The sequence below is a fragment of the Meles meles genome, chromosome 6 (genome assembly GCF_922984935.1).
Source record: "Meles meles chromosome 6, mMelMel3.1 paternal haplotype, whole genome shotgun sequence".
In the NCBI taxonomy this organism is placed as follows: Eukaryota; Metazoa; Chordata; class Mammalia; order Carnivora; family Mustelidae; genus Meles; species Meles meles.
In genome coordinates, this window is record NC_060071.1 from 5,108,573 (window position 1) to 5,127,231 (window position 18,659).

The 18,659-nt window shown below is 51.4% G+C and overlaps 2 protein-coding genes across 3 annotated transcripts; both read left to right on the plus strand.

The window, feature by feature from the left end:
• Positions 1–209: 209 nt before the first annotated feature.
• Positions 210–3,128, plus strand: NMB (neuromedin B). 2 transcript variants are annotated; one of them, XM_046009210.1, is made up of 3 exons: positions 210–450; positions 1,060–1,232; positions 2,859–3,128. In XM_046009210.1, exons 1-3 carry the CDS (start codon positions 294–296, stop codon positions 3,021–3,023), a joined length of 495 nt encoding a protein of 164 aa, XP_045865166.1. In that variant the 5' UTR covers positions 210–293; the 3' UTR covers positions 3,024–3,128. The 2 variants fall into 2 exon arrangements, with proteins under 2 accessions (XP_045865166.1, XP_045865167.1); XM_046009211.1 differs by having other exon boundaries at positions 211–450; positions 2,854–3,128.
• Positions 3,129–3,977: 849 nt separating this feature from the next.
• On the plus strand, positions 3,978–17,649 carry WDR73 (WD repeat domain 73). The gene is made up of 9 exons (XM_046009809.1): positions 3,978–4,085; positions 4,826–4,893; positions 5,216–5,304; positions 6,666–6,754; positions 7,402–7,466; positions 14,204–14,368; positions 14,677–15,036; positions 16,498–16,790; positions 17,112–17,649. The coding sequence occupies exons 1-8, from the start codon at positions 4,045–4,047 to the stop codon at positions 16,731–16,733; spliced, it is 1,113 nt and encodes a 370-aa protein (XP_045865765.1). The 5' UTR covers positions 3,978–4,044; the 3' UTR covers positions 16,734–16,790; positions 17,112–17,649.
• The last annotated feature ends 1,010 nt before the right edge of the window (positions 17,650–18,659 follow it).

Here is an 18,659-nt window from a genome sequence, read left to right on the forward strand (position 1 = left end):
GGGCTTTGCCCGGGGTCAGGGGCCTCTGCTAGCGGGTGGTGCGCACGGACGCCAACGCCCTGCGGCAGCGATGCCCATGTGGGTGAGGGAGCATAAGCGCCCAGCCCCGGGGGGTCCTGCCCAGCCCTGAGTCCTGTGGGGGCGGGGCCCGGGCGGCGGCGGGCGCGCCAGGGGCGGGCTCCTCGGGACAGGCTCCGCCCCCAGGGGCGAGGGTTTAAAAGGAGGGAAGGCGGCTGCCCGCGCTTTAGCCGCTGCAAAGCGCGCCAGGGCAGAGGAGCGGGGAGGGTACAGCCATGTCCCTGCGGGCGGGGGGTTCTCGGCTGCTCGGCGGACTTCTGCTCTTCGCTCTGCTAGCTGCCGGCGCCGCGCCGCTCAGCTGGGATCACCCAGAGCCCCGCAGCCGGGCCAGCAAGATCCGAGTGCACCCTCGGGGCAACCTCTGGGCCACCGGTAAGTCTTCGGGACCCGGGCAAGCGCCCCTCACCCCGCTCTGATCCCATTTTTCTTGTCAGGCCGTCCCTCAGCCAGGGACACTCGTGTCCACGCTGGGGAGGACCCTGGAACTCGTCTAATTTAATAGATGGGAAACGAGACCCAGACAGTTCAGTGACTTGGCTAAGAACACTCAGCCAAGCGGAGCTGGGGTTGGATCCTAGATCTGCCTGCCAGCCGGAGCCCCTTGCCTTAGGCAGGAGTCTGCTGAACCTTATTCTGACTCTGGTGTGTCTTCTCTTTGCACCTCCACCTTCCAGACACCTCTTCATTCCCCACTTTCCTCCTTGCCCTCTCCTGTCCCTCCTGCAAGCAGGCAGCACACTGGCAGACTTTCTCCCTGGCCATGTGCCGTCCTCTCGGCCATCTCCACCTGTTCAGGAACAGCCGAAGTACTGGCTTTGCCACCCCGCGGGGGCATTTGTGTCTCCGTGGTGAGGAGGAGGGGGAAGACTGACCTGGATCTTGCTGTCACGAGAACTGAAAGTTGAGAGAGTTGGGGAGCTTTCCCACTGGGATAGGATCCTCGCTCCCCAACTTTCTTGTGCCTTGGCGCCTCCTTTCTAGGTCACTTCATGGGTAAGAAGAGTCTGGAAACCCCCAGCCCATTCCTCTTGGGGACAGCTCCCCACATCTCCCTGAGGGACCAGAGACTCCAGCTGAGTCATGATCTTCCCAGGATCCTCCTGCTAAAGAAAGTTCTGGGCATGAGCCTTAGCAGCCCAGCACCTCACTCCCAGGTGAGCCAAGCTCCTACCTCAGGCCCAGGAGAGGCCTAGCCAGGACTGCTGCTGGTTCCAGCATTGGGCATCGGGAGTGACAGACCCCCAAGTTGTGATGGGCCCCAGAAAGCCAGGGATTCCAGGCTCTCCTTGTGATCCAGAGCCAAAGGGAGAAGACTTCAAAGAAACTGACTTTTCCAGCAAACCTCACAGAGCAAGAGGTAGGAAAGAAATTTCCCCTCACCTAGTCCCCAGTCTGAAGTCACAGTCTAGAGTAATTAGCGACAGGACGTCCCCCGCCCCAGACTCGCCCTACCCCAGCTCTCCACCTTTGCTGTGCCTCCTTTGTACTTGTGGCTATAGTTGGGACCCTGAGACCCAGAAAGAAGAGTCAGCCCCAAGACAGAGTCCAGACCTTGTTCAACTTGACCAGTGCTCTTCCCAGTCCCTCATCTGCCTCAGTGACCCTCAGTGCAGGGTTTCTCAACCTCAGCACTCCTGACATTCTGGGCTGGATAATTCTTTGTTGTGGGGGCTGCCCTGTGCTTTGGAGGAAGTTTAGTAGTATCCCTTGTCTCTGCCCACTGGAGCATTCCCCCCCCACCCCATTTGTGACAACCACACAAAAATGCCTCCAGACATTGCCAGAGCTCTCGTGAGGGGAAAGAGGTAGGAACCCGAATTCCCCCTGGTTTTAGACCACTGAGCTAGGACATTCAAGGCCCCTAAGCTAGAGCCAAGCCAGCTTCAATCTCTAGTCTGGTAGAAGGGCAGCTCCTCCATTCCCTGTTCCTGGTGCCGTCCCCAGCCCACACCACCTTCCCTCGTACTTTGTTACTGTGCCCAGAAGGCCGTGTAGTGTGGTAGAATGTGGCTTCTGGTGACAGCGTGCTAAGCTCATAACCTAGCTATTTAGCAGCTGTGTGACCTCAAAGGCCTCGTCTTCCTCATTTATAAAATGGGGATGATTGAGGACAGCGCCCATCTAGGATTAAATGAGACCATTTGTGTCATGTGCTCAGCGTGGTGCCTGGCACGTAGAAAGCCCTTAGTAAGCACCTGTCACAGACTCCCCTTCATATCCCGCACTGTGCCTAGCATACGGTGCATGCATTTTGAAAGAAGGGAGGGGCATTTCCTAGAGAAGGCCCAACTCCAGCCCTAGTCAACCTCCTGGGCTCTCCGGCATGGAACCACGAGCCCCTGGGGACCTCAGAAGTGAGGGCCGGAAGCTTGGGCTGGCTGAGTCTGAAGGGAGATGATGTCACCTCAGGGGCTAGCGATGTCACCAACTAGCGAACCTCCGAGGTAGCAGTACCTGGGACTGGGGGATGGGGCTTCAGAAATGGGGTCTGGGGCAGAGCTGGGGCCAGGGAGAGAAAACACCGTTGCTGGCCCAGGGCCAGGCACATAACAGGGACTTCGCTTCCATGATCTCCTTGTCTGTCATGACCACTTTGAGAAAACCACTGCCCGACCCTTCCCAGGTCCTTCTTCAGGGAGAAAGATGCCAGGGGGGCCTGCCTGAGCTAAGAGCCTGCCATCGCCTACCTCTGTGGATGCCTAGCACTTAGGGATGGCAGGACGCCCCTGTCATGTACCCCCTCTGCCCAGATCAATTCTGTGTGTTCCCGTTCAGTACAGGAGGCTGCTGGCGCAGATGCTGCAGAAGGGGTGCCCCTAATGAGGAAGAGACGCCGACGTGACTTAGACTGCGCACACCCAGGGAAGGTGCTGAGCGGGACCCTGGTGGCAGCCCCATCTGGATGTAAAACCTGGGCTCAAATGTCTGTTACTCCGTTACTGTGATTTCTGGTTGTGTCGCTGGGAATACTGCCCATGAGACACAAATTATGTCCCTGCTGTATATCTTGCTTCCGTGCTGAAGTCGTGAATAAAAAACCCTGCTCTTTACATAGACTGTCTGGCCTCTCCTTCCAGCTGCGTTTGAGGGCGCGGGGGGGTGGGGAGGGCTGCCGGAGGGCATGTTCAATGAGATAAAGCTGGCTTCAAAAAGTCAAGGGAACCTCAGGACACCAGCCTACTCGGGACTCCTATTCAGTCGCTCATTCAGCAAGCAGGTACTCAGCGCCTGTTGTTCTTACTCTCACCTCTGCCACCTACCGGCACAGGCAAGTCTCTCCTGTTTCCTCGCCTGGCCGTCGGAGCTGCCCTCCACTGCAAGATGGGGTTTTGCTTACCCCATTCCATTTCATCCCTATGCCAAGCTTTGAGGGGAGTGCCCAGGGCGTACAAGGGAGTGAGCCGGACTAGGATCCAGACCTCGCTGTCCGCTTACTCTCTTCTCTGGCCTTGGGTAGGGCTGCCAGATTTTGCAAGTAAAAATACAGGACACTCAGTTAAATTCTCATTTCACATAAACAATGAATAGGTTTTTCGTACGAGATGTCCTAAGCATTGCATGAACATACCCGAAAAAATTACTCGTTAGTTAACCTAAAATTCGAATTTAACCAAGCATCCTGTATTTTATCTGGGTTTGACCCTCTGATCTGCAAATATCCGGTCATGAAACGGGCGGGTATTTGGCCCTCGAGGCCCCGCCCGGAACTGACATCCTGGGAACCCCTGATTTTACGTCATTTCACCCGGAGCTTTTGCCAGGAGAATCCCGGACCCAGCCCGGCGAGGGCACTGCACGCTGGTAAAGGCGCGCAGTCTCCTCTCGGCCCCGCCCCCTAGCGTGGGACCACGCCTCCCAGCCAGATCCAGCCGCGCCCACTCCTCGCGAGAGGGCCGCGCCTGCCGAGGAAGGTTCCCAGAGGCGGAAGTGGGGCGGCGGAAGTGGGGTATCGGAAGCGGCGTTGCCATGGAGTCCGCGGAAGACTGGCTGGTGGAATCCTTACGCTTGTAAATCTTGTGGGCCTGGGACGTGGGCTCTGGGCTTGGAGCGGGGCGGGCGGACTGGCGCGGGGTGGAGCGCGCAGGGAACCCGGGTGTGGGCTGGGCAGGCCTGGCCGTGGGGCGGGGCCTGGCATCTGGGAAGAGGCCCCCCCCGTGTGCGTGGCCTGTGTGTGGTGCCAGGAAGAGCGGTGGTCGTGGAAGATGATAATCACCCAGGTGACCCGTTACTTTGCGCCAGCCTGAGTGAGACCTTGAGCAAATGATCTCAGTGATCCCTCACATCAGCCTTGGGAAGCCCGCGATCTCTGGGAGTTGCGTTTTACAGATGAGGACCGAGGCTCAGGGATAACTGTGACCGGCCTGGTCCCAGTCACACGGGGGCTGTGATGTGCAACGAGACCTGCTCCCAGGTCTGCTTTGCGCCAGAGCCTGGGCCCCCACCCACCGAACCGTGCTGCTGTCTCAGAGTTGTGTTTTGTTTTTGTTTTTTTTTTTCAAAGATTTTATTTTTATATTTGATAGACAGAGATCACAAGTAGGCAGAGAGGCAGGCAGAGAGAGGGGGGGAAGCAGGCTCCCTGCCGAGCAGAGAGCCCGATGTGGGGCTCGATCCCAGGACCCTGAGACCATGACCTGAGCTGAAGGCAGAGGCTTAACCCACTGAGCCACCCAGGTGCCCCTGCTGTCTCAGAGTTTTAACAGCTGTAGTGCTATGCACCGTGTGACGTTGTGTCTTTATCATGCAGGTACCAAGATTTCCATGCATTCGACCTTTCAGGAGCCACTCGAGTCCTCGAATGGATTGGTGACAAAGGTGGTCTGCCCTGCCTGGCTCTGAAGGAGATGGACTCTTATTCCTCAGGCTGGACCTTTATTGCTAGCCCAGCCGGAAAGGACCCAACCCACACCTCTGGGAGTCTGAGGCCTCCTCTTGGTCTTGTAGCAATTTTCGCCCTGTGGGCACTTAACATTCCCTTAGTACAACCTAGATCCCTTCCATTCCCCAATACACGGCTGCATACCAGTGGTGGAGGAATTTATCTTTGCTTTGGAGGTTTTGGTGAAATTTCTGGACCCAGCCACAGTCCAGGATCTTTCTAGCAGTTTGGCCCAACTACTTCTGCTTCTTTTTCCAGGAGTCTTCGTTGCTGGCTGTGAAAGCCTGAAAAAAAATGAGATTCTTCATCTCATACTACCTCTCAGACTTTCTGTAAAAGAAAACCAGGTAACTTGAAATATAAACACTGAGTATATGCGCCTACTTTTTATTCACTTATTAAACCTTTAGGGAGTTTCTCCCCCTACTAGGTATCGTCCTGGATACTAGACAGAGAGAGGGACAAGCCCTGGTCCTGCCTGCTTGTGTCACAGGGAGGCAGGGATGCACAGAGATAAGTGCTACAGGATGTCTGAGGTTTACAGAGGGCTCCTAGACGAAGGGGTCAGTTTTACTTTATCAAAAATAGATTTAGGGAGCCATTAGCATATAGAGGGTGGCTGAAGCCCTTAGAATGGTTAATGTCACCTAGGATGACAGTGTCGTGTATAAGGAGTAAAAGAAGATGATGTTTTAAAACCAAACCTTAGGAATGGTTAGAGGAAGGGGAATCCACAACAAATACTAAGGGGGAATAGTCTTTGAAGTAGGAGTCTCAGAAAAGGGCGGTGTTTCAGAAGCCAAGAGAAGAGAATGTGTGAAGAAAAAAAGAGTGAGTAGCTGCGTGAGGGTGCTTTTAAATCACATAGACTCATCTGAGGACAACCTGGCCTCTGTGGCCCTGGGGGCAATTTCCTGCCTAGTGCTCTTGACCTTCCCCAATCCCCACCACTGAAGCTTGAGCCAGGAGCTCACTCACCCAGACCGAGCCTTGAGGAGACACCTTATTTACCTCCTACCTCTCACCGCTGGCTTTTCCTCTTTTTTCTTATGGCTACCTCCTTTCCTTCTGCTTCCCGTCCCTCCCATGGAGAGAGTGGAGTCTAGTGGCTGAGAGCATGAACTTTGGTTAGACAGACTTGGGTTCAGATCCACAACATAATCCCTGTGTAACCTTAGAAAAGTTGCTGAAGTTCCCTGTGCTTTTGTCATTTTAGAATAGGGATCGTTACGGCACGTACAGGACAGGGCGGTTATAAGAATTCAATGTGATAAAGTAGATGAAGCCCTGAACACAGAGCCTGATGCAGCGAACACTGGATAACTGGTGGCTGCTACATTTTTATTGCTAGAAGAACCCACCTGACTTTCAGTGGGAGCTGGGGAGGAATGGGGATAGGGTAGTTGACTGATACATTCCAGCTATCTAGGATGAAGCTTTGAAGCTTCGGTGACTCCTCTAAGAAGGCCTGTGCTGTAGTGAAAGGGCCCGGGGAAGGGTTAGTAAAAGGATTTTGGATATGCAGGAAGCCCGGAAGGCTGTGTAGGCAGCTGAGACCGACATTTACTGGTAGCAACACACTGAAGCCTGGCGGGGAGAAGCATCTGTTGCCAGCAAGGGGCTTCGTGCCGGCGTCCGACCCAGAGCTCATTGGAGTTGGCATCTTTGGCAAGCAGGCTCTCTGATGCCCCACCCCTTTGTATTTTAGGGCTTATGCCCAGAAAGAGATTTCAAGGTGTGCCATGGAGGGTTTTCAGACGCGTCTGTCTTTGAGCTGAAGCACGTGCCGGACACCAGGTATGGTCAGCTCTGTGACCCTGACCTTCCATTCAGGGTGGAGTGGCTGGAGCTGTCAGGGTGTCCTGCCTCTTTAGCACCGCCTTGACCCCTACCCCCTCAGCATGCAGGCGCACGCGCACGCGCACGCACACACACACACACACACACACACACACACGGCTTTGGAACATAAAAAAAAAACAACCATTGGTAGCTTGATGGTCCCTCCCAGACCACAGACCTTTGAACTAATGTAACCCGCAGGTCGCTGGAGTTGTCCAGGGAATACAGAGTAGAAGGATGCCCTTAGTTTCTTAAAGAACTGGTGGTGGGGAGTCCCAGCTGGCGGAGATGGAGAGTCTCCGGGTTAGGATTGTGTGTTCAGGCTCCATGCTCGTGTCCTCTCGGATACGTTATGCCCTGGAGATGCCTGGGCTCAGTCCCACGACCCTCCATGAGCTCTGGGTCTGTCCCTCAAGTGCAGGAAGCTGCTCCTCGTCTGTGAAATGAGGGTGACTGGTTTTGACGATCTCTCCATGCATAAGCTTTCCTGGTATGGGGAGTGTAGGGATCCCAAGCTGAGCAGGCCGGGAAGGGAAAAGGCTGGCGGGTATGTGGGTGAGCTCCCCACTCACTGGACTAATCCTTCTGTCTGTTATGAATAGGTTGCTGGTAACCTCTGGTCTTCCGGGTTCTTACCTGCACGTGTGGCAGGTCACAGAGGACAGTGGTGAGTGAATTTGACTTGGGCTGAATTGTGGGAAAGCCTGATACCCATACACCTCTGCCCCTAATATAGGCCAGTTAAGAAGGAGTCGCAGAACCAGGTGGGAATAAAATGCAGTATCTAATTTAACGTGGGCAACGATGAGTGGGCAAAGCTACCCGATGGAGCTTCCTGTAACTTGCTTCAGGAGTTCAGTTCCCCTCCCCAGTAGTAGGCCGATCACCTGGCGTACTCCATGCCTCTCCCCAGGCCAGGGCAGAGGTGAGGGCAGAGCTGGGGCCACTCAGGCGAGCTCACCTCTGGGAGGAGGGGGAGGTGGCGGTGGCAAGGAGATCACAGGGCTGGAAAATAATGGGGAAGCAAGAGACACAGCCTACCAGTCTCCCTCTTCGTGAAGTCACTCTACTCCCTAATGGGAACAGGAAAAGGAGCCGGAAGTGTTCATCCTGTTCGCTTTGGGAGGGAAGGGGAGCTCATTCATGCGGAATAGCCTTCCCTCCAGCAGCCGGTATGCAGGTTCCCCTGCCAGGCAGGCACCAAGAGCGGGGAACCCTGATCCAGCCCCTTCTATCCCTCCTCTAGCTAGAGCATTGTTGGCCGGAACAGAATTGTGCCTCGGAGGCACAGGCCACTTTTCTTGGAACTGCCTCTTTGCTTGTGTGATGCTCCGCCCCTGGTCCCTGCATGGCCTCCCTTGGCTACTTCCCAGAGCCCGCCTGGTAGCTGTTGGCTTCTCCCCAGGATGTGCTGGTCCAGAAAGGCGGTTCTGGTGCTCATGTGCTTTTGCAAGATCACAGACTCAGGGCTTTCCTTTGTTGTGTCCTCTTTGTCACTTGTCTAATGCTATAACATCCACTTTGTATCATTGACTTGCAGTTATGATTGTTTATTTTCTTAAATTTTATTGGAATTCACACATTTTAAGTGTACAATTCAGTGATTTCTAGTGCATTAAGTAATTGCGCAACTATCACTATAAGTCGTTTTTGAACATTTTCATGACCCGAGTGAGATCTGTTTTGCCACTTCCTGTTACTCCCCATTCCCACACCCTGCCCCACTAATCTACTTTCTGCCTCTGTAATAGATTTGCCTCTTCTGAACATTTCATATCACACAATGTGTGGTCTCTTGTATGTGGCTTCTTTCACTCGGTGTCACACTTTGAGGTCTGTCCTGTCGTACCACAGGAGGGCATCTGGTTCCCCAGGCACAGTCAGGACGAAAGGCAGGGACCCAGCATGTGGCACGAGTTCCTCTTTATGGCTGAGTAATATTCCACTGCGTGTGTGTGTGCTGTGCTTGTCTATCTGTCCACCAGCTGTTGGCTGTTACCGTGTACGAGTCTCAGTGTGGACATGTTTTCATTTCCCTTGGACAGACACTTGGGAGTGAAATCGCTGGATCATGTGGTGAATTTATGTTTGATTTTTTTTTAAAGACACTTCCAAACTGTTTTCCAGAATGGCTTCATTATTTACATTCCCACCAACAAAGTATGAGGTATTCTGTTTTCCCATGTCCTCATCAACATTTGTTAAAGCATCCTAATGAGAGTGAAATTTTTTCTCTTTGTGCCTTTCATGTCTATCTTTTTAATGACTCATAATATTGAGCGTCTTTCCCTGTCTCGTTAGCCATTCATAGGTCTTCTTTGGTGAAATGCCTACTCATATCTTCGTGAGAGAGTTTTGTTGTTTTTTCCCATGCCCCCACAGGCTAAAGACAGTATGCCATCCTGGGCCCTTTGATGTTCTGGATTCACTGTACATTTAATAGATACTTGTTCAGATTAATCAATAATCTGCACAAGGTAACAGTAACGATAATAAGCATACTGTCCTCCAGGCACCGTACCAAGGACTTTCCATGCCTGATCTCATTAAATTCTTAGGAGTCTGAGAACAGACCATCCCAGAGAGGCTGAGTTGTTGAAAGACATGAAGACAGTAGCCTGACCTAGCCGCGGGTCCGGTCTGACGTTAGGGTCTGCTCAGAACCACATCTGGTGGTAACTTAGATAATAATCTTTGATCTCAGTGCAGGTGTAGGGGCTCTGAAGAAAAGGTGGTAGGGTATTTACTGAGCAGCAGGGTCTGTGCCTCCATTTTGCTTGGAGCTGGTCCCTGGAGGCAGATCTGTCAATGATAGGCAACATTTATGGGCTGGCTGCTCAGTCGGTAGAGCATGGGACGCTTGATCTGGGGGACGTGAGTTTGAGCCCCACATTGGGTGTGGAGCCTACTTTAAAAAAAGAAAAAATTGTTCTTACTATGGTTTGTAGCAGTAGTTAACATCTCATTCATTCAGAGATACTGTGCGCTTCTGATGTGTCAGGCAATGGGGAAGGTTCTGGGGATTACAGCCGCAAGCAGAAACCTAGATGCTCCTTTTTTCTTGGTGCTCATATTTGAGCACATATTTTGCCCATTTTTTGATTGACTTTTTTGTCTTTAAGAGTCCTCCATACATTCTAGATTTGTCCTATACGTGTTTTTTAAATTTTATTTTATTTAAATTCAGTTAATTAACACATAGTGTATGACTAGTTTGAGAGGTAGAGTTCGGTGATTCATCATTTGCATGTAACACCCAGTGCGTGTTACATCACGTGCCCTCCTCAGTGCCCCCAGTTACCCCTTGCCCCCACCCAGCTCCCCTCCAACAACCCTCAGTTTGTTTCCTAAAGTCAAGAGTCAAGTTTCTCTCTCTCTCTGATTTCATCTTGTTTTATTTTTCCCTCCCTTCCCCTATGATCCTCTATTTTGTTTCTTAAATTCCACATATGAGTGAAATCATCTGATAATTGTCTTTCTCTGGTTGACTTATTTCACTTAGCGTAATACCCTCTAGTTCTATCCATGTCATGGGAAATGTTAAGATTTCATTTTTCTGATGGCTGCGTAATAGTCCATTGTGTATATATACACACCACATCTTTATCCATTCATCTGTCCATGGACATCTGGGCTCTTTCCATAGTTTGGCTGTTGTGGACATTGCTGCTATGAACATTGGGGTGCAGGTGCCCCTTCAGATCACTAACATTTGTATCTTTGGATAAATACCCAGTAGTGCGATTGCTGGGTCGTAGAGTAGCTCTGTTTTTAGTCCTATATATGTTTTGCTAATATTTTCACCCAGTCTGTTACTTGTCTTTCGTTTTCTTTTTTTTCTTTTTTTTTTTTTTAAAGATTTTATTTATTTATTTGACAGAGAGAGATCACAAGTAGGCAGAGAGGCAGGCAGAGAGAGAGGAGGAAGCAGGCTCCCCACGGAGCAGAGAGCCCGATGTGGGGCTCGATCCCAGGACCCTGAGATCATGACCTGAGCCGAAGGCAGCGGCTTAATCCACTGAGCCACCCAGGCGCCCCTGTCTTTCGTTTTCTTAATAGTGTCTTCTGAAGCATAGAAGTTCTACATTTTGGTGAGGTCTGATTTGTCAGTGTTTTCTCTTAAGGACTGTACTCTTGGTGTCATATTTAAAAAATCTTTACCTAACCCACAGATTTTTTCCTCTATGCATTGTTCTGTTTTTCCCCCAAAAGTTTTATTGTTTTCATGCCAGCATTTAAGCCTGTGCTCTCTTTAGAGTTCCCCTTTGTGTACAGTGTGAAGTCGCCTTTTTGCCTGTAAATATCCAATTGTCTCAGCGCCGTTTGTCAAATAGCCTTATCTTGCTCCATTGATTTGCCTTGCTGCTTTTGTTGAAAGACGGTTGCTTAACCATAAATATAAGGATTTATTTCTGGACTCTCTGTTCTGTTCCATTGATCTTCATGTCCGTCCTTAGGCCAGTAACTTGTAGTTTTTTATCTTTGTCTGAAAATAGGCTGTATGTGACAGTAGTTATTTAAAGATGAGAGGGAGGGGAGTCTCACTAGCCATGTGGAGGCACCCGGAGCTGCCTTCTGCGCTGCCTTTTGTCCTGACGGTGCCTGGGGTACCAGGTGCCGCATAGAACCTCTAGCCCTAGGCTCAGGGGAGCTAATGGCCCAGTGGGGCTAGCTTTGACACTCTATGGGAGTAGCAAATCAGATCAAGAGTTCTCTTTCTTGGGGCGCCTGGGTGGCTCAGTGGGTTAAGCCTTTGCCGTTAGCTCAGGTCATGATCTCAGGGTCCTGGGATCGAGCCCCACATCAGGCTCTCTGCTCAGCAGGGAGTCTGCTTCCCCCTACCGCTCTGCCAGCTAGTGATCTGTGTATGTGTGTGTGTGTGTGTGTGTGTGTGTGTGTGTCAAGTAAATAAATAAAAAATCTTAAAAAAAAAAAGTTATCTTTCCCTCGAGACTAGTGCAGAATAGGCCAGAGCCCGGGGAAGGTCGGCCAGCTGTTTTTCTAGAAGCCAGAATTTTCCAAAGTCCCGATGCTGACCCACAGCTTTGATGTCTCAAAAACCTGATTTTGGGGTGCCTGGGTGGCTCAGTGGTTTAAGCCACTGCCTTCGGCTCAGGTCATGATCTCAGGGTCCTGGGATCGAGTGCCGCATCGGGCTCTCTGCTCGGCAGGGAGCCTGCTTCCCTCTCACTCTCTCTTCCTGCCTCTCTGCCTACTTGTGATCTCTCTCTGTCCAATAAATAAATAAAATCTTTAAAAAACAACAACAACAACAACAAAACCCGATTTTGTTAGCACGTCCTAAACGAATGTGTTTAAGGCAGACACACTCACCAGACTCACAAGACTCCTATAGAAACCGGAATGCAGTTATAGTAGTTCATAAATGAAAAAATAAGTATCCCTGAAATTAGACTATTCTAGATCTTTAATTCTTTGCCTATAGAAGACCTGACCTCACCGAAGACTGCGTGATAAACAAAACCATAACAAGAGGAATCAGCTCAGAGGTTTCCAAATTGTGTTTTCACACACGGTCTTCGGCACAAAGTATAAAGCTTGTGAAGGCAGTGAAGGCCTTGATCTGGCACTTGATCAGGGGCGCCCAGGCCTCATGCCGTCCAGGCCCCTGGAGCAGCGTCTGAGGCCTTTTCTCTCCTCACGGGGGCTGTGGAAGCCTTTGAGTTAGATGAACACGTTTCTGAAGGTCTCAGCTGCATGTCACTTGCTGTAGCCACTTTGAAGTTCGATGCTCAGTCTGATGTGGCTCCCTCCGCCCTGGACAGGCCCCAGTGTTTTCTTTGCCTCTGTGGCTGGACAGCCCCCTCTCTCAAGGACACCGCCGTCCTTTAGCTGTGTTCAGGCATTTGCTCACTCTTGCAGGTGTGGGTGCTGTTCTGGCTCCGTAGGGAGTGCGCCTACCCCTGACCTGTTCTGTGTTGGTGAATCCTCAGACACAACCTTCTTTTATGGCCGAGTTCTTAGAGGTGCCTCGCTGTGTCTTTTGCTTTGATTTCCTAGTCGTTTCCATTTCCCATTTGAGGTTGGTTTGCTAAATGTGGTATGGATTCCCTGGAGGAGGGCATTTTACCACAGGCTAGAGGGAGGAGGAGGAGGAGACTTTTAGGAGGCTCTGAAATTTTTCACTGCATCTTTGAAATAGGTCTTTGAAGGCTTTCCCTTGGCCTCCTTTCCCCCGTCAGAGGACGAATCGTATCTGAGACCCATGCCCTGGCTCAGAGCAGTAGGTCTCGTGGAGTCTGTTCCAGGCTCCTCAGAGTGTGTGGAACGGTAAGAGGGAGCTGCTCACCTGCCGCCCAGGAGGGGCAGGCACGCTGTGCCGAGGCGGGTTTGACTCACAGCCTCACTCCCCAGACTCGGATCCTGAGCTTGGCTGTCGTGTCTGCTCCAAACCTCCGTAGCCCATGTGGAAGGAGTGGTTGAGTTCAGCAAGTCCGGATCAAGGGCACTGAGAGTCCGTGGGCCTTTGGAGGAACACCCAAGGGCCTTCTGCATTCTAGCCCAGCCCAGACACGTGCCGGTGCCCTCCTTGGATGGGAACCATTTCAAGGGACTCGCTGCCTTGTGCCTGCTTGCCAAGCCGTGCTAGCAAGCACGGCTCTCCTTCCTCATTCTGACTTGCACCCGTACTTTAGAACCGGAAAAATAGATAGGTGTCCGTTTTCTTCAGAGAAGTGGTGACCAAATAATGAGCCTCTCTTGGAGCCAGAAAATACAAAATGGAAATAAGCATCTCCCGTAAAGTAGTTTGTACAGCAAACGACTTGTTCCGAGCTCTAAACGGCTGCCACTAAGAGAAGCCTCCAGAACGCAGGGGTGAGAACCAAGCAGGCTGAGCAGACACGTGTCCTTGCTCCTGTCTGATGCAACAGTGCCCTGGAACCCCCCCACCTGCTCTCCATTTCGAGACATCGGCCTCGTGACCTTCTCCTGCTTGGCGTCTGCAGGTCGCTTGAGGCCATGGAACACGTGTTTGAAGAAATAGCATGAGTTCGTGAACTCTGTAGCTGTTATTTTCACTTAAGGTGTCAGTGACATCCTCAGTGCATTCTTTGCTTTTTCCTATCTTTATGTGTTCTTTGTAAAACGAGAAAAAGCCACACTGCTTTTGGGGTTTGGAGATGGCCGCTGTGATTATCTCCCGTGTGCAAAACTGTTTTTAAGACAAATTACGAAGGAATTAAAGGACTGCTGACAGTTTCCAGTTTAGAAATGGGAACGTAATCCAGGGCATTTGTGTCTCACGTCCTCTCTTGCCAGCTGTCAGCCCCCTTTCTTCCTTGACCTAAATGTACAAGGGAAGGCTGCTGGCTGGCCTTCACCTTGTAATATTTCAGGCCTTCATCGGCACCCCGGATTTTAGCCTCTTGTGCCTTCCCCCAGATGTCATTCAAGCTGTCAGCACCATTGCTGTGCCGGAGAAGGAGGGCGGTCTCTGGCCCAGGGTGGCCGTCTTCTCTTCGATGGCACCCGGAGTCCTCCACGGGGTGAGGCTCTGCAGTCTGAAGGTCGTGGATCTGGAATCCCAGAAGACCACATACACCTCAGGTACCGCTTCTGTTCACCTCTTGCCAGCATCTCCTGTTCACTCCCAGCCTCCTCAGCCACATGAAGAAGTGCGTTCAGCCACCTGGCCAGATGCTGGGGGAACCAGCTGGGCGCAAGGCAGGCCCTGGCCTCAAGGGGCTCCTGTTCTGGGGCTGGAGGAGGCAGTCCCAGGGCCCAGTGCCATCCCAGCTGGGTGGAGTGTGGCAAGGTGCGGGGGTTGGTGGGAAGCTTCCAGAGGAAGGGGCGTGTGACTGGCCAGACTCCTGTGATTCCAGCAGCTTTTCTCTGTCACCCTCCTTGTCTTCCAGGAGTCAGTGACAGTGACGAGCTAAGCAGCCTACAGGTCCTGGCTGCAGACACCTTTGCCTTCTGCTGTGCCTCAGGCCGCCTGGGGCTTGTTGACATCCGCCAGAAGTGGGCGACGTCAGAGACCATCAGCCCCAGGGCTGGGGCTGCTGGAGGGAGGTGGTGTGCTGAAGTTGGGGACCGGGGCCCTGGGCCGAGCATTGCCAGCCTTGGCTCAAACGGGCAGCTCTGTCTCTTTGATCCCCGGGATCTCAGCCATCCTGTGAGCTCCGTCCAGTGCTCAGTGTCTGTACCCAGCCCTGACCCAGAGCTGCTGCGAGTGACTTGGGCTCCAGGTCTGGACAACTGCTTGGCCATTTCAGGTACCGCTGAGTAGTATTTGGTGTCTGTCACTTACCTCCCAGGAGACCATACGGTGCTCAGGAAAGAGACTGCAGCCTATAATAAACTTGGCGCCAGAAGTGACAGTCGCTCCAGAGAAGCTCCAGACCAATAGTCCAGGTTCTTCCAGGGCAGGCCCTTCCCCATTCTAGGCTCAACTTGCACATGGGTAGTAGACCTTTCCTACCTGAGCAGGAATTCGGTGCTGAGGTTGGTCAGGAGGCCTGCAGACAGTGAGGCACTAGGACGGTCATGGGGCTGCACCAGCAAGAGGTGAGAGGATCACAGAAGTGCTTCTTGGACTGCTTGCTTCTCGCATTCCAGCAAGCTCCTAGGTCAGCAGGCTCCTGGGTCTGGCCTGGCAGTTTCTAGCTGAGTGAGGGTGTCTAATAATGAGGGTTTCTAAGAGTCCATGGGAAGGACCCGTGGAAGGGGAGAGGTTGAAAGAATAGTCGAGAGAGCAAGAAACGATCATTGATAATGGCAGGATCCAAAAAGGGCAGAAGGAAAGAACCGGACTTGGTGGAGAAGCAAGAAGACAGCAGGGTGGAGTGCGTGTGGGTATAGCTAGGTCGTGGGGGGACATGTGGGCGCTCTTCTGTAAAGGCTTCTGTTTCCGCCATCTAGCCGGAGGCAAGGCCATCTGGCCAGAGGGATCTGGATACAGAGGGATTAGGCTTTGAAGCAAGTGGAGAAGGTTTGAAAGAGTCTCTTAAGCCTCAGTTTCCTGGGGAGAATAACAGTACCTGTTTCATACAGTGGTGAGGATTAAAAGAACGCATGTCCAGGGTCGGCCTTGGGCCTGACACTTCACAGATGAACAAAAGAAGTATACCGTCACCGCCCTAGGGAGTCATCGGCTGCTGACATCAGGGGCAGAGCTTACGCCCCCTTCAGCTGGCCTTACGTATCCTTTTCTTTTTTAAGTAATTGCCACCCAACATGGAGCTCAAATTCATGACCTCAAGATCAAGAGTCAGGTGCTCTACTGACTGAGCCAGCTGGGCACCCCTGGCCTTAAGCATCTTGTTCCTATTTGATTTCTCATCCTATAGCCTGTTTTGGTGCCAGAGAGCAAACTCTTAAAAATTAGGGATGCGTGGCTGGCTCAGTCAGAGTGTGGACTCTTGATCTCAGGGTCGTGTGTTCAAGCCCTATATGGGGCAGAGAGAGAACTTAAATAATAAACAATAAAAATTACTTTTCAGGGCTGCCTGGGTGGCTCAGTCATTAAGCGTCTGCCTTCAGCTCAGGTCATGATCCCAAGGTCCTGGGATCGAGCCCCGCTTCAGGCTCCCTGCTCAGTAGGAAGCCTGCTTCTCCCTCTCCCATCCCCCTGCTTGTGCTCCCTCTCTTGTTTCTCTCTGTCAGATAAATGAACAAAATCTTTTTTAAAAAATTACTTTTCAGTGTCAATCCTCTCTTTTCTCATTCTTCCTTAGGTTTTGATGGGACAGTCCAGGTCTATGATGCCACATCTTGGGATGGAGCGGGGAGCCAAGTAGAACCTCTCTTCACTCACAGAGGTCACATCTTCCTGGAAGACAATCAGACAGACACTGCTCCACTGGTCACTACCCACACGTGGCACCCCCACAAGCCACGGACTCTGTTATCGGCAGCAAGCGACGCCTCCCTGCACGTGTGGGACTGGGTGGACCTCCGCGCGGCCTGCTGACTCTAGCATCTTCCTACCCAGGCCTGGAAGGAGAGGAGGAGCTGCTGTAGAGCCAAGGTACTGACTTAGGTCCCTGTTACCAGCCAAGTGGCCTTGGGCAAGTCAGCCAGCTTCTCCTACCCTCAGGTTCTTTACTGGTAAAATAAGAATAGTAAGAGCTACCTCTACTCTGGCTTGCTGGGAAAGTTAGAAGTGATGGATTAAAACACAGGATGCCTAGCACAATAAATATTTGGTAGCTCCTGTTAGATCCGAGAGCCCCATTTCTCCCCAAGTGTAGAATGACAGTGTTTCTCCCTGTCTGTATTCACACTCTCAGAGTGAAGATTGAAAAAAATCAACAAATGTTATAAACATGTTTTGTGAACTTTTTTACAGAACTCAAAATGTACAAGGGCCCATAAACATGAAAAAAGAAGTCAACTCCAGTAGGAATGAAGGAAATAACAATTAAAACAAGATGATGCGTTTTACCTACCAAGTTGCCAAATGTGTCGAACAGTGCTTTGGACAGCTGATGGAGGGGCCCTGATGACCCAGCTCAAGGGGCTCGAAGCAGCAGCGTGGTTCCTGCTCCCAGCAGTACACAGCAGCCGTGTCCAGTCGAACCTGAATTTGCATGTCCAGTCTCCTGTTAAATGGCAGTTAAAATTTTCTAGTCTTTCGCTATTACAAATAGTCTGAACAACGTTTGTACCCATGGACAAAAGCCCGTAGGATAAATTTCTAAAGTGAAAATTGCTGAGGCAGAGGATGTGCACATTTTTGGGTTCTGTAAATCCTGCTGGTGTGCCCTCCCTGGGGGCCATGCGGTTTGTGAAGGCAGCAGTGATGGGCGTCTTTCTCTGCCCTCCCGAGTCAAGTGGCCCTAGTGGCTGCCTTTGCCGATCTGATCAATGAAAAATCCTTACTTGTAGTTTTCATCTGTACGTCTTGGATGTATGAAATTGAGACTCCTTGTGTAGTTAAACATTTAGAGGCAAAGATTTCTAAAGATGAGAACAGGGATGGGGGGATAGGCATTCTCACCAGTACGCCTTGTGGCAGAGACCGGACCGCCCCCAACTCTTCAGGTGGTTTGCACTGGGACACACCTGGCCCCAGGTAGTGCTTTCCCATGCCTGCCCCCAGTCTCCCAGGGGAATAGACCCAAGGGACATTTCTTTTTGGTAGCAAATATTAAAGTGTACCTGCATTCCTATTAATAGAATTTCTCACTGGCACATCTGTTAAGGCATTTCCAGCAAGTTAGCTTTTGAAATTACTTGATTACTCATCAGTTTGGGCTCTGAGTTCTTAAAAAAGAATTTTATTGAGATATAATTCACACACTATACAATTCACCCATTGAAAGTGTTCTGTTTGGTGGTATATTACTAATTTTTACAGATTGTGGTAAACTATATGTCACAATTTGCCAGTCTTCTTCATTTTTAAGTATACAGTTCCGTAGAATTAACTACATTCACCATGTTGCACAACCATCACTACTTCTAATTCCAAAACTTTTTTGTCACCCCAGACAAGCTCTGTGACCTTCATGGGCTCTGGTTTGCTGGCCGTCAGTGGACACACTTGTATTCATCAGCTCGGGCTGCCCTAATGGAACACCAGGGACTGCGGGCTCACACAACAGGCACTGTCTGCTCACAGTCCTGGAGGCTGGAAGTCCCAGATCCAGGGGCCACAGCACGTTTCCTTCTGAGGCCTTGTCTCCTGGCTTGTGAGAGCCACCATCGCTGTGTGCACATGGGGGCCCCTTTGTGTCCTTAAAGAGAGTCGTCTGATCTCTGTTCCTCTCACAAGGACACCAGCCCTTTCAGAGGTCACCCTCGTGACCTCATTTAACCTTACTTAGCTCTTAAAAGGCTGTGTCTCCAAATACTGTCACTTTGGGGGTTAGGGTTTCCATGTAAGAATTTGGGG

What these genes read in the sequence shown, in the direction of transcription:
- NMB (XM_046009210.1), top strand. Translation starts at nt 294, where the DNA reads ATGTCCCTGCGGGCGGGGGGTTCTCGGCTGCTCGGCGGACTTCTGCTC. An exon ending in GGGCAACCTCTGGGCCACCG is followed by an intron (nt 451 to 1,059) that starts GTAAGTCTTCGG and finishes CCTCCTTTCTAG; the next exon opens with GTCACTTCATGGGTAAGAAG. An exon ending in GCCCAGCACCTCACTCCCAG is followed by an intron (nt 1,233 to 2,858) that starts GTGAGCCAAGCT and finishes CGTTCAGTACAG; the next exon opens with GAGGCTGCTGGCGCAGATGC.
- WDR73 (XM_046009809.1), top strand. Translation starts at nt 4,045, where the DNA reads ATGGAGTCCGCGGAAGACTGGCTGGTGGAATCCTTACGCTT. An exon ending in GCAGGTCACAGAGGACAGTG is followed by an intron (nt 7,467 to 14,203) that starts GTGAGTGAATTT and finishes GCCTTCCCCCAG; the next exon opens with ATGTCATTCAAGCTGTCAGC. An exon ending in GAAGACCACATACACCTCAG is followed by an intron (nt 14,369 to 14,676) that starts GTACCGCTTCTG and finishes CTTGTCTTCCAG; the next exon opens with GAGTCAGTGACAGTGACGAG.